At 34.3% G+C, this 14,294-nt stretch overlaps 1 protein-coding gene across 3 annotated transcripts in view; it reads left to right on the top strand.

The window, feature by feature from the left end:
• LOC140452319 (uncharacterized) overlaps positions 1–14,294 on the top strand; it is a 107,596-nt gene that overhangs the window by 37,226 nt on the left and 56,076 nt on the right. For all 3 annotated transcript variants that reach the window (XM_072546504.1, XM_072546503.1, XM_072546502.1), the window contains one exon: positions 8,688–8,738. In XM_072546504.1, coding sequence (XP_072402605.1) covers positions 8,688–8,738 — 51 coding nt within the window. The remainder of the gene's footprint in view (positions 1–8,687; positions 8,739–14,294) is intronic.

Below are 14,294 nucleotides of genomic sequence, written 5' to 3'. Positions count from 1 at the left end.
TCATTTTTGTTAATTTGTTGGTTATATAACTTTGTTAAAAATTCATAAAAAATTTAATCACTTAGTGATCAAAAGGTATATCTTAATTGTTATTAACCCTTAACTGGAGAGACTTTATTTTAATACACAGAGAGACATACCGTCTGACAGACTACAATGTAGGAGAGGGGATAAGAACTAAACTTACAAACTTTTTTAATATATTTAATAGTACTCTAAAAGCTGTTTGTATTTGCAATTGAACACAGTAAAGCAACTCAAAATTTGGTCAGAGAATAAAAAAATAACTACGACTTTCTAACAGCTAATCATTTACAGTTCGCGACAGTCACATTTTTTACTTTTCATTTCAGTAAAAAAATAAATATACATCAAGTAGGTTTTTTTATATAAAAGGCACAAACACATACTGGATTACGTAAAAATTAACTCGCGAAATTATTTTGATGTTGAAAAAAATGTCCAGCAACTGTAAAAGTTACATACAATTGGTACAAATTGGTTTCGTACACTGAAGACACACAGGTTTTCTACATCGGCCACAAAGGTATTTTGTCATACGATTCTTCTTGCGAGGGCACAAATAACATATTTTTCGCTTCTCTAGTACTAATGGCTCGTTATCATCTACTTGGTTATTCTCAGGAATTCCAAGAATACTGGCTATATTAGCACGAATTAGCCGCAGTACATGAAAATTACCCATTCTTCGCTTCATATGATCTTCTACTAATTGTTTTGCTAATATTTTAGCAAAAGCAGATTTTTCTTGAATTTTAGAATTGTTTTTGTAACTTTGGTGCAGTATGTATGCATTTACAATAGCAATATCTATTATACGAAAGAAAACCGCAAGAGTCCATCTGCGAGTTCTTCGACTATACGAACTTTTAGCACATTTTTCGTCCATGCAGTCTACACCTCCTTTGTTGACATTATAATATGAAATTATTTCTGGTTTTTCTATTGAAGAATTATTACAAGCTCTATCAAGCTCTACATGCATTGATGATATTAAAATTGTATCTTTGTTTTTTCTGGTCACATAAGATACGATTGTGTACACTCTTCTCTAAATCCATAAACACTAGAACCAGGTTCTCTGGTTTTATTGGCCAAAAATGACGGAGGTATTTCACGTGTGTTCTTTTTCAAAGTTTCTACATACGTAAGATTATTTTTCTGCAAAACATCTATTAGCTCTAATGACGAAAACCAGTTGTCCGCAGTTATGTTTCTGTTGCTGCCAATTAAAGGTTTAGCTAACCGCAAGACTGCTTGTGTTGGTTTTGAGTATCTTTTGTTCTTCGGGTAAAAGACTTAAGCCGTCCGAGTCTTTGCCACAGTATATATACCCGTTATAGAAATAACTGGTTCTTGCATCAGTATATCATAATTAGAGCCATTATTTTGATGCTATACTTACATGGCTTATTAGGCATATACATTTTAAAACGGCACCTTCCCCTCAAATTGACAAGCATTTCATCAACAGTTTCCGATTGACCTAGACCATATACGTTTTGACAATTTTCAATAAAAGAATTGAATATATAAGAAACTGCTGCTACTGGATCATGTTTTTTCTTTCTTCTCGATCATCTGGATTATAAAATCGAAGAGCTGATAAAATGACTGCAAAACGCTTTTGATTCAAGACAGTTCTAAAAATTTCCCTGCCAGTTCCATCTGTTGCAAAAATCGTTTTTATATTCTCATGGTTCGATTTGAATACCGCAGAATATACGAGGAGTCCTATGAAAGCTTTCATCTCCGCTATGTCAATATCCTTGAGGTCAAGTTTTATTTGGATCATTATACTTTATTTTCATTAAATTCAATTTATGATTGGTCCACCGAATAACACATAATAACATATTTTCGTCAAACAATAACTGCCATACCTTTAGAGGATTAGCTTCCTCTTCAAGATGACTTCGTGCTTTTGTTTTTAGGACGGGAATTTTTGTTACCAAATTATGTTTCCTTGTACGAGATACTGGTCGAACTTCAGATTTACACCACCTGAATCGGTTTTTCCGTAAAAATATGTCTTATTATTAGTCTTAACTATATTTTCTTCCGAAATATTTTCTTCATTACTTTTCGTAGAAATGTCTGAATCCGTCTGGCTATCAGATTCCAAATAAACATCACTAGCGTCACTATCTAATTCGTCAAACCACTTCCAAGCTGTATCTTCAAAATCAGCATCGGTAAAACGGATTTTTTTTTATGGACCGGCCATGATTGTAACAAATACGCGACGTTTTCAATGAAACAAAATGTAACCTGAACCGAGACTAACAGACTAACTAAAACTAATTTTCTGTTATATCTTTTCCAAATATGCGTATTTCTTTACCTAAGTCGGGTCACTAATAGTCAACGAATAATATAAAGAATAGATGAAGTGATGTGCCGATAGGCGGAGTTATTTGTACAGGGTATTAAAAATTCTTTACGCTGTAGTCTGCCAGACGGCACGTCTCCAGTTAAGGGTTAAACTACTTTGCAAGATTTTGCAATTTTACAGATATAGGGGAGAGTTACCAATATTGAACTACTTAACATATTTCAATTTTAATTTAAATTATATACATCATATTTAACTGAACGATATATTAGGATAAAAAATAATAAACATTTACACACACATGATCTATTTTATAGTAAGGGATTTGTGGTCTATCGTGCTGAATGAGAGGTTCTTTCTGACGTTTCCTTAGATATTTTAGGCATATTTTACATTTTACTGTCAAGTGGCGTTTCTTAGGAAGGCGGATGTGTGTATTGACACTGACAAGCACACTGTTCTCAAGCTTCTTATCAAAGGTCACTTCACATGCTTACTTGTGATAGTACAGTACCTATACTTCCTGCGAAATATAACAAGGATATGCCAACTTATTAAGGAGCCACCTTTTATTTAACTGATTTGGGTTAAACCTAAATATTTTGAGCCCAGGGATCTACAGTTAAAATATATCCAATTATTAATGAAATGCCCTGTTATTTGTGTGTTGTTTTTTTAAATAGTACCTACTTTAAAATAAAGTTTAATCGATTTACCGCCGTTCAACTTTTTAAGATTTGTTTTTGTACGTCATCTGATACTTTACGAGTATTCTACTCAATAAAATCATTCATTCTGTAAGTTCCCATGGTATTTATTCCAAACTCATTTTTTGGTTACTGTGCAATGTCTTGAGAAATGTTTATTAAGCGAATCAGCGTCCTGTTTATTTAATAAATTCTTTGAAAAAATTGATTACAAACCTTAGTTTCTTTATTGAGCTTAAAAATGCAATAAAAATTCACGATGTCCCATTTGCACTTTTTAAAAATAACAAGTTGCTTATATTAATAATGAACAAACACTCTCTTAAATGATAAACATTTACAGCAATAGTTCCAACGTAGGTCTATAATATTATTATCGACTAATTTTTTAACCCAGATACTCATAAAACTTTTTACCTCAAAATTTTTAATATATTCTGCTATGAATGGCTTTCTACTTCAATTGTTATACTTATACAAATTTTACAAATAAAATTTTTCATTTAGGTTGCCCGTTTTTGAGTTATCAGGTGTATGTTATAACCAAAAGTAGGAATCCACGCCATTTAAGGATCAATGATTTCATTACACAATAAATGAAACTAAGTATAAAAATTAAAGGTATTCTTTATTATGACAGCTAAAAAACATGATTTAGGGTGAAGTGCAACATCACACTTGTTACATCTGAATGCTGCCTACGTATGACATACACCACACCTTGTTTGTTTTTCTTGATAAATGGCGATATGGTCTAATCTAGCGTTTACCAAATGGTGGGTCGCGACCCGGTACCGGGCCACGAAGGCAAAATGCCGGGTCACCTTGCCTCGCCGTTTCACGTCTTGCCTTTTAAGGCCTCGCTCTGACTGATGCCACGGCTTTTATTTTAACCTCCCACTACTACATCCACAAAATTACAAATTTCCGTCCACTGCGTAGCTGCTTCTTTTATTACATTCAGTTTAAGCCTAGTGTCAAGAGCCATGACCTTATCCTAGAAACAAAAATAAGGCCCCTTAAATGTTACGTGTACTTAGTACTTCTGTACAGAACAGTACGTGGACATTGAAGGCGGAAACTCTATCAAAACATCAGGCTTTTGAGCTATGGTTATACAGAAGGATCCTGAAAATATCATGGACAGACAAAGTCACCAATGAAGAAGTACTACGGGGATGAACACAACCGCGGATTTGGTCAACATCGTGAAGGGCCATAAGCTGCAGTACTTAAGACATATAATGAGAAATCAAGGCAGATATGAGCTACTACAATGCATTTTGCAAGGTAAAATTGAAGGAAAAGGGTCCCCAAGACGAAGAGGAATATCCTGGGCTGAGAGCATGGTATAGAAAAACCTTAACACAGCTATTCCGTATAGCAATCAATAAAGTCATCATGATCTGCAACTGGGTAGTTGAGCGTTCTAAGAGCGACAATAATAATAGAGAGTCGAGTAATATCCATCCAGAGGCAGGTACGAGTGGTAATTACAAACGGTCGCTCGATGCGCAGTCTACAACTGTCATAAAAAAGAAGAAAGAGTCCTGGACCCGACAATATTCTAAAGATTACTTACAGTTCTGTTGTATAAAGGGTACTGATGACAAAACCATTACATGTTGTTTGTTATTCTGCACTTTAAAATCAGTCCATATAACCTTCAAAATTAAAGCGGCACTTGGAATTACAGCACCAGGAATACAGTGGTAAGCCAAGAGATTTTTATAAATAAAAAGAGAGAATTAATAGCTACCAAAAAGACTGTTTTTGAATTTTTCTAAAAACGCTTAATCTAAAGACCTTGTACTGGCTTCTTATGAAATACCAAATTAATTGCTTAAAAAGGTTATCCTCACACAATTGCCGGGAAAATTTATAGTGCCAGCAAAGAAAATAGTAGCATCTCGGATATGTGATGTGATAAATTAATTGCTCAAAACGGGTATCCTCACACAATTGCCGAGAAATTTATAGTGCCAGCAAAGAAAGTAGTAGCATCTCGGATATGTGATAAGCATCAGGAAAAGCAAGTGAAAAGTGGCTCTATCAAATAACACAGTGAAGCGTAGGATTGTAGAGATGGCAAATAATATTGAAGAAACTATTATAGGTGACTATAGAGAGTCTAACTATTTTTCCTTTCAAGTTAATGAAAGTACGGATATTTCAGATAATGGTAATGTAATGTGTTTTGTACAATACGATTTTGAAAATACTATTCACGAAGAGTTTCTATTTTGTAAATCTCTGTCAACAAGAACAACGGTTGAAGAAGAATAAATGTATGGGATTAATTATCGATGGAGCACGGCAATGGCAGGTGCTCGTACTGGACTCTTTTGGAGGATCAAAGGCTTAGTACCAGAATGTGTTTGAGTACATTGTAGCATCCACAGAGAGGCATTAGCTGTCAAAAAAGCCACTGTTTTTAACCGAATCTATGCAAGAGTATGTAAAATTCATAAACTTCATAAGGTAGCCCATCTTTATGATATTTTTGACTTCTTGGACAACATGATATTACAAGGTAGCAATGTAACTGTATTTAAAGTACAAGAGAAGGTAGAAGATGCAACAAAAACACTTAATTTGTGGACAGGAAATCGCTCGCTGCGGAATTTGTGTCGCTCGAAAGCAGGAAATTACAAAGCTTTTACAAAGCTAATAGAACTACAAAAAGGGTATACCGTGAATTCATTGCCGGATGAGATTTCAGCCGCTTTCAAGGACCACCTGCCAGAACTGGAGGCAAATCTGAAAAAATATCCATCCACAGCAACAAAACGTGGATAAGAAATCCATTTACAATGGACGTAGAATCCGAGACAGGACTTCCGTATATGATTTTTATTTTGGTTCATTACATTTTTGTTTGAGCTCATGATTCTTTATTAAAATATATAAATATTTAAATATGTTTTCTTCTACAATAAAGAAGTGAAAAGAAAAGTAGCAAATGAAAAAAATGAAACATGGGAAAACACATGCACAGAGATAGAACAGCACATAGGAGGAACGAGAAATTCAGAGTCATGGCGCATCTTAAAGTCGCTCCAAAGAAATAAGACAGAGAAAATCAAGATCGGTCAAATCAAAGAAAACGAATGGCAAGAATACTATAAAAAATTGCTAACCGAAGACCGCCCCGAATTCAAACAATCAGAAATAGACGGAATAGAAATCTACACACATGACGAAATCGAATTAAGCCTAGCTGAGGTAAAAAGAACTCTCAAAACTCTAAAGAACAAAAAAGCAGAAGGTCCCGGCGGAATACCAAACGAATTGATAAAAAACGGATCAGAAAAGTTATTCCGTATGATACATAAAATGTTTGAGAGAGCACTGAATGGAGAAGACTTACCGGCAGAATGGACCCAAGCATATATGACATCAATATACAAGAAAGGAAATAGAAAAATTTGCGAAAACTATCGGGGAATCAGCATTATATTGTCTATAGGCGGACTGTATGGAAAGACCATAAAGGAAAAATTAGAAATATATATACAAGATAAAATCGGAGAAGACCAGGCAGGTTTCACAGCGGGGAAAGCATGCTTAGATCACATTTACACGGTCGAACAACTAATAGAAAAAAGAATGGCCAAAAATAGATCCGTCCATCTGGCTTTTGTTGATCTTAAGAAGGCATATGACTCAATACCTAGAACCAAGCTATGGGAAGCAATGGAAGACATCGAAGTTCCACGAAGATTAATAAACGCGGTAAAAGCACTCTACAAGAATAACGAAGTAGCTATCAAAACGGGCAATAGAATATGCAGTCCATTTAAGACGACAAAGGGACTACTACAGGGTTGCTCCACATCCCCCACCCTGTTCAAAATATTCCTGGAAAAAACCCTGAAACCATGGAAAAGAAAGTGCGAAGGAATGGGTATACCAGTAAGGAACGAATATCTATATACGCTAAGTTTTGCCGACGACCAAATAGTGATCGCACAAGACGAGGATGACCTCAGTTTTATGATGAGAAAACTGGAGCAGGAATATACAAAGAATGGGATGGAAATAAACCTAAAGAAAACTGAATACCTAACAACGGAGAATACAGAAATAAAACAGCTGGAAATAGACGAAGGTAAACAAATCAAAGGAACAGACAAGTATAAGTATTTAGGTTTCATAATATCAAACAAAGGAACAACGGAGGAAGATATAAAAAATAGACTAGGACAAACAAGAGACTGCATACGAAAATTGAACCCGGTACTATGGGATAAGAACATCAGCATGAAAACAAAGAAAAAAATATATAATACCATGACAAGAAGTATCCTCACTTATGGGTGTGAAAATTGGACAATAAATAAGAAAACCAAAAACAAAATAAGAGCAACAGAGATGGAATTCCTAAGGAGAACCTGCAGAGTAACAAGAAGAGATAGAATACATAACATGGAGATTAAGAGGAGAATGGGAATGAACTCCGACATAATAGACTACATCGAACAGAAGAGGTTAACCTGGTACGGACATGTCAGAAGAGCAGACCAAAATCGGTGGATAAATAGAATAACAGAGTGGAGCCCGATAGGAAGAAGAAAGAGAGGCAGACCCCGAAGATCTTTCAGAGATGAGGTGGACGAAGCAATGAGTAGAAGAAACCTACAGGAAGGGGACTGGTTAAACAGGAAAAATTGGAGAAAACGGTTTGAAGGAATACAGTGAAAACTGTGGAAATCCTTGTATATATATATATATATATATATATATATATATATATATATATATATATATATATATATATATATATATATATATATTCTTCTACATAGCGCTTGGTCTAATCTATCGTACCTTGACTCGAAATGTGTAAGTTGACTTTTTTTTGACGGTCCGCGTTTAGTGGTTCTCTTATACGTTTCCAGTAACCCTGACGCTATGCATCTTCTGAAAGCTAGATGATCTATTTTTCTACCATTACTTTTATGCAATTGCCCGGCATTGTGCTCTACCATGTCAAGGCAGTGCGAAAATAAATTAAAGTACCATTTCTTGCTTTTAGTACCTATTCTGTATAAGGTTATGTTTTGGTCTGCACCATGGACGTATAAACACAGAGTTTATATGTCCTGTGTTTATACGTCCATAGTCTGCACGGTCTACTCCTCCCATATTTTCATTATATTTTTTTATCATAAATGGCTGTGGGATGAGTATACTTTTATTTTCTTTCTGCGAATATCTTTGCACCTGTAGGGTTGGCAGTGGTGAAATTTTCTCGAATTATTCCAGTGCATTTTAAATTTCTTGCTGTAAGCTTACGTAGTAATGGAAGTGAGGCAAAAAAAGTATCGCAGAATAAGTGGAACAGTGCACCTGGATTATCAGATTGCAATTTATCGGCAAATGACAATATGACACTGGCTCCTAATCCTAATTCCTTGTATATATCAGAAAGTGGAGTGGTGGCATCTTGGCCCCATCTAATGGGTTTACCTCAGATAAACTGTTTTGATCCATGGTGCCCATAGTAAGAGACCATCGCTCCATCAACACTGTGATGAAGCGATGGTTGCTGTTTTATGCATTTCATTTTAATTTACAAAATTTTATCTTTATGTATCTTCTTACTATTTTTTTTAATTTAGGTTCTGCCGGATCAACGATAAGCCACTCTACTGAACGTGCAGTCAAAAAAGGTATGGTAAATAAACTATAATTTTGGATTTTTTATGGCTGATAACACTAACGGTCTAATATTAATGTGATCTAATAATCTTTTATTAAAAGATAATGAATATTGATACACTTATTGGTGTAAGACTGTATACTGCCACTTATTACATTAACAAATATTTTTTTTATTTGACATACTTGTAATGTTCCCATAATTACAATTTATTCTATAAGACCAATAATCAATTTGTTTTTAGCCTAACTTAACTAACAGAATCTATTATTACCAAGTTACACCACTCTCTAGAGTTTTTAGTTTAACACTCACTCTGTCAGAGCAAATGGTTTTGTTCGTTTAAATCATATAATCACGTTAGTATTGTCTAAAAGCTGACGAACATCTGGATTTACGTGCTGATGAATCCTTTTTCATGTCCCATAGCTTTTTTTTATTACATCAGTGACGGTTTCTACATTCAAGTCTTTATGGAGGTTATCGTTACGAACATATCAGGGGGCATTGCCTTTTGACTAAGTACTTTATTCTGGAACCTTTGTATGACACGTACAAACATTGCTTGTACTGGTACATCCCCATAATTGGATACAGTAAGACCACACCGGTTTGAGGACTTGTTGATAGATCAGGAGCTTCTTATATACTGATAAGGTCGAGTATCGACCCAATAACCAATACATTTTTCTGTATTTCAACTTGAGTTCTTCTTCCTTTTTCTTAACACGTATTTTTTATCTCAATTTAGCGTCCAGTGTCATACCCAGGTATTTAGCCGTGTTGACGTACTGAACTGTATGATGACTGATGTCATCATCATTGTCATCATTCTCAGCATATTCTACTAATTATGGTGTAGCCTCCCTTACATATTCATTCTTCATATCTGCCCACGATTGTCTAAAATTCGCTTTTCTGTACCATGTTGTACCAGCTTGTTTCCTTATGTCATAGACCCATCTTAAATTTGGACGTCTTCTTGGTCTCTTGACACCTCTTGGATACCACAATGTAATTCTAGTGGACTACCTATTGTCAGTTCTTCCCGCTAAATGTCCCGCCCATTGCCATTTTAAAGATTTAATTCTATGGATTACATCAGTAACCTTGGTTTTCTGTCTGATCCATTCTATTCTCTTTTGCGATCTCTCTTTATTATACCTAGCATGCATCGCTCCATTCAACTTTGAGTGATTTTGAGTTTCGATATTATCTCTTTCTTTAGTGTCCAAGTTTCGCAGCCGTATGTCGTGATTGGTAGTATACACTGATCCAATTCTTTTTTCTTCTGGTGGATTAGCATCTTTGATTTGAATATAACTGAATTTCTACCAAAAGATGTCCAAGCTAGTTTCATTCTTCTGTTGATTTCTGGAAGTAAGGAGCCAGATTTATGTATTAATTACCAGGTATACATACTCGTCTACTGTCTCAAGTGCAGTGTTGTTTTTGTTTTTGTCAAGTTCATTTTTAGGCAAACTACATTGCTAGCTGCATTTAGGTCTTCTTAACTACAAGAACTACAAGTTCTTGTAGTTCTGCAGGAATATTAGCAATCAGAACGATGTCGTCTGCAAATCTTAGATGGCTGAGGTATTCTTCATCAATGGATATTCCTTTATTCTGCCAGTTCATTTTGCTGAATTATTTTCTAGAGTTGCAGTGAAGAGCTTTGGTGATATTGCGTCTCCTTGTCCTTCTGGTAGTGAGAAATTCTGGAGTGTTTTCATAAATTTTTACCTTAGCTTTTGCTTGTCTGTATATATTTGCTCAAGTTTCTATATACGGTTTGTCAATGCCTTTGTTGGCCAAAGCTTCTATTACTGCCTTGCTAGTAAGGCTAGTGCTAAGGGAACGACAAGTTACACATACTACAATTTACTATGCATCCTCAGGTCTCCGGTATCGTAAACTAAATGATGCCAATATAAGGAATGTTTACAAAATGGTTTACAAAAATGGTTTAAAAAAAATTAAACATTTATTGTGGCTCACCACAAACAGTTACAAAATATAGATGGCACAAAAAATACTATATTAATAGTTACAGAGATTTATAACAAATTAATAAAAAAGAAAAAACTTACATATGTCCTAGACATTTACAAACTCTAGGAGTTGGAGATACCACAAAAACTTACAAATATTACTGCATGGAGGTTAAACTTCTTTAAAAGAAACAAAACAAAAAATCTCAAATATGATTAGGTATTTATCAGATGTCAAAAATAATAAAGCTAGCTGTCATATACTAACATTAAAATTTAAAAGTTTCACTAAACTACTTTAAATTTTCTGTAACTGGACTTCACTGGACTTTCTGGGGGTAGAACTGGGCTTCACTGGAATTTCTGGTGGTAGAAACTGAACTTAAACTCTCTGCGTAACGAACACACGAACAAATTTATCTTCTAAACTGCCAAAAAGCCTGGGATGACAACCAGGGAGAAACAAAACGAGGATGGAAACGACGATTCTTCCAATCCACACTTAAAACTTTAACTGAATCATTAACTGCCACAATACATTATGTATACAATATATTTTTCATGAAAAGATACGAACAACGAGGAACATTTCAAATTTGATGTAAAATTTGGATCCACACCTAAGCCGACTGTCTCTTACAGCGACCCAAGTGAGAATGCCATAATTCTTAAAAATCATTCGCTTCCCAGCTTCCCACAAAAGGGATCGATATATATTTCGGGTATTTTAACTTTTAAGATAGAATACTGAAATACACTGAAATAACTCTTCGGTATTTTAATATATATACGAGGGGATTTAAATTTATACCAAGGAGAATGCAAATGCTACAACCTACACGATGGCAAGATGCTCTGCGAAAGATCATCTTGCATAAAAAAAAATTAGATCCATACTGCACAAGACCGTGTATTCGAAATACAAACAGGGGAGGACTATGTCCTGCAGTGGACTTAAAACGGGCTGATGATGATGATATCTTAAGTATGAAATTAGATATAAAGCCATTAAAATTCTCAAGAATCATATTTAAATCCAAAAGCATGCTGCTAATTATAGAAGGTGCTATGTTGGAGTTTAGTCCGTCCGCAAAGCAGGTGGAGCGATGGCCCAAGGTCTATGAAGATAAAATACACAATTTGTCTAATATCAAGAGTAAAGAAGGATAAAGGATATTTCTTATATGAAAAATTTTTAACATATTCCTAACATAGCACCAGTTGTGGCCTAGGAAGTTGGGAATCGCTTACTTAAGAATGAAACATTTTACATGTATTAACAATACATATTTTCTTTTAGTGTAAGTGATTCTTTAAACGTCTTCATAATTTCTTCTGTCTATTAAATACTGGAGCATACGTGCCATACAATGATATACTCGAAAAACAATTGTGACGCATAAATTTTATTTCATTAAAATTTTCTTCACATCATTTTACGACACTATTTTTGGAGTAGCAATATTAGTTATTGTGTAGGCTATTGACCTGGATATTATTAATGTAAGGATGTATTTTCTTTGGAGTCTTTGTCAATGAGGTAAATACCTGATTATTTTCATATTTTATCATCGCAACATTGCCCTGACAATTTTTTTATAACAAATATTCGATGCTGTTAAAATTGTTACTTAGTAACACTATCTTATGTTATATATAGGCATTGATTAAAAACTACACTGGGCAGTTTTTAATCAATGATATAGGGCAATATATACACGTATAGCCTACATTTCCCGACTTTTGCGACTATTTTGAATATTTGAAGCACTGTCGAAGACAAGCAAAGATACGGTATTAACTGATAATGCATTTTACATTCATTTAGAGAAATATACTTACTGATAACATAATAACAATACCACTTAAAATTTTCTTAATAAAAAAATGAAAACATATTACCTTACAGTCTAATCAAGTATTAAATTCATACTCATAATCAGTGTTGTCGATATCTGTATTTGGATTGTAAATGATGACTGGGTTAATTGCTTCGATGCATTTTCACGTATCTAACATTCTTCTATTAACTTTTCACATTTCTGCACACTCCAAATTTCAGGAGTAGTACCTAGTATTCAATGTCATTTCCAAAACTGCTGTGTCACTGTCACCGTTACGTTTCCAAATATGTTCAATGGAATTGAATTCACAATTGGAAGAGAGCAGTTTTACAAATTATGTCTAAATCTATGTATAATCTCGTTTACTATAAATATTTTTGGTTTTTCATTCCTTCTGCCTAACCGTAGTGATTCCGACTTGAGAGAATCGTGAGACAATCTTTCAAAATCCAATCAATCCAAGTCAATCAAATTGACTATGGATGTCTAGGTGAACTAGTTTTGTGAATAATTTCCGATTCTTTGAAATTTTTTTGAATGTACCCATTGGTGAATTGAGGACCATCATTTGAAAAGAGAACATCTGGATTCCTGGATTTTTTGATAAACTGTGACAAATAAGTACTGTTTGCTATCACAATAAAAAAAATCAGCAGCAACTGTTTCCCATGGTCTCTTTGCAATTTCTTAACATACATCTGGGTATTAACATGACATCTATTGTAATTTCGGTAAGTTAAACAAGCTGGGCAACTCTTTACCAGATTTGTTATTTCTTTATTAATAAATGGCTAGAGCACAATGGTCTCTTGATCTTAAAATATTTTTTTTCAATTTCTAAATGGTTGTAATATAACCTGTCAAAAATCTTCCTATGCATATTTAAGGAATTATAATTTGTTCTCCTCTAAACAGTACTCCTTTCGCTTCTTATATTTGGTCTCTAAAATTCCAAATACAAGAAATGTTAATACTCAAAGAAATAGCAAAGTAAACCTGAGAAATAGTTACTGCTGATTTTTTATACCCCCTTGCTATACTTTTTCTGATGAATGATAAATGATAAATTTAAATTAATGAATGATATAAATATATCATGATATATTAATTAAAACCACACTTAATCTTTACATGTCTTTATTAACCACGCTATCTCTACCGAAGGTTCTATCATGAGCTGCCAATCCTTAAGCAACTCACTTTACATTAGAGTGTAGTGTGTACAGGCCAACTCATAACAATAATCTTCATCACTTTCATCATCACGACAACCCTTTTTGGGTCTTCGCCTGTTTCAGAGTTCTTTTCCATTCTGATCTCTTTCGTGCTTGTTTTTAAGGTTGTTATATAATTTTCTATTTGTTCGATGTATCTCAGCTTCGGTCTTCCTCTTGTTCTTTTTCCTGCTGGCACTTGTTTGCTTATTTTGTTTTGTATTTCGCCTTCCTCCATTCTTTCCACATGTCCTATCCAACGCAGCACTCCTATTTTAATGAATGTTGTGATATTGGTTCTGGTATATTTTGTATAGTTAAAAGTTATAGCTTCTTCGCCAAATTTCATTTTTTTCTGCCTTTGTATATGTGTCGCAAGATTTTTATTTCAAAGATAGTCAATAATCTTGTTTCATTGTTAGAAAGCGTCAAGTTTTCTGAACCATATGTGAGTACTGGACCCATTAAGGTTTGGTATACTTGGCATCTTGTTTTTCTTGCGACGTTCTCTGATCTT

Source organism: Diabrotica undecimpunctata, chromosome 10 (genome assembly GCF_040954645.1).
Source record: "Diabrotica undecimpunctata isolate CICGRU chromosome 10, icDiaUnde3, whole genome shotgun sequence".
Taxonomy (NCBI): Eukaryota; Metazoa; Arthropoda; class Insecta; order Coleoptera; family Chrysomelidae; genus Diabrotica; species Diabrotica undecimpunctata.
Note: the sequence above shows the minus strand (reverse complement) of the source record. Positions and strands in the feature narration are given on the sequence as shown.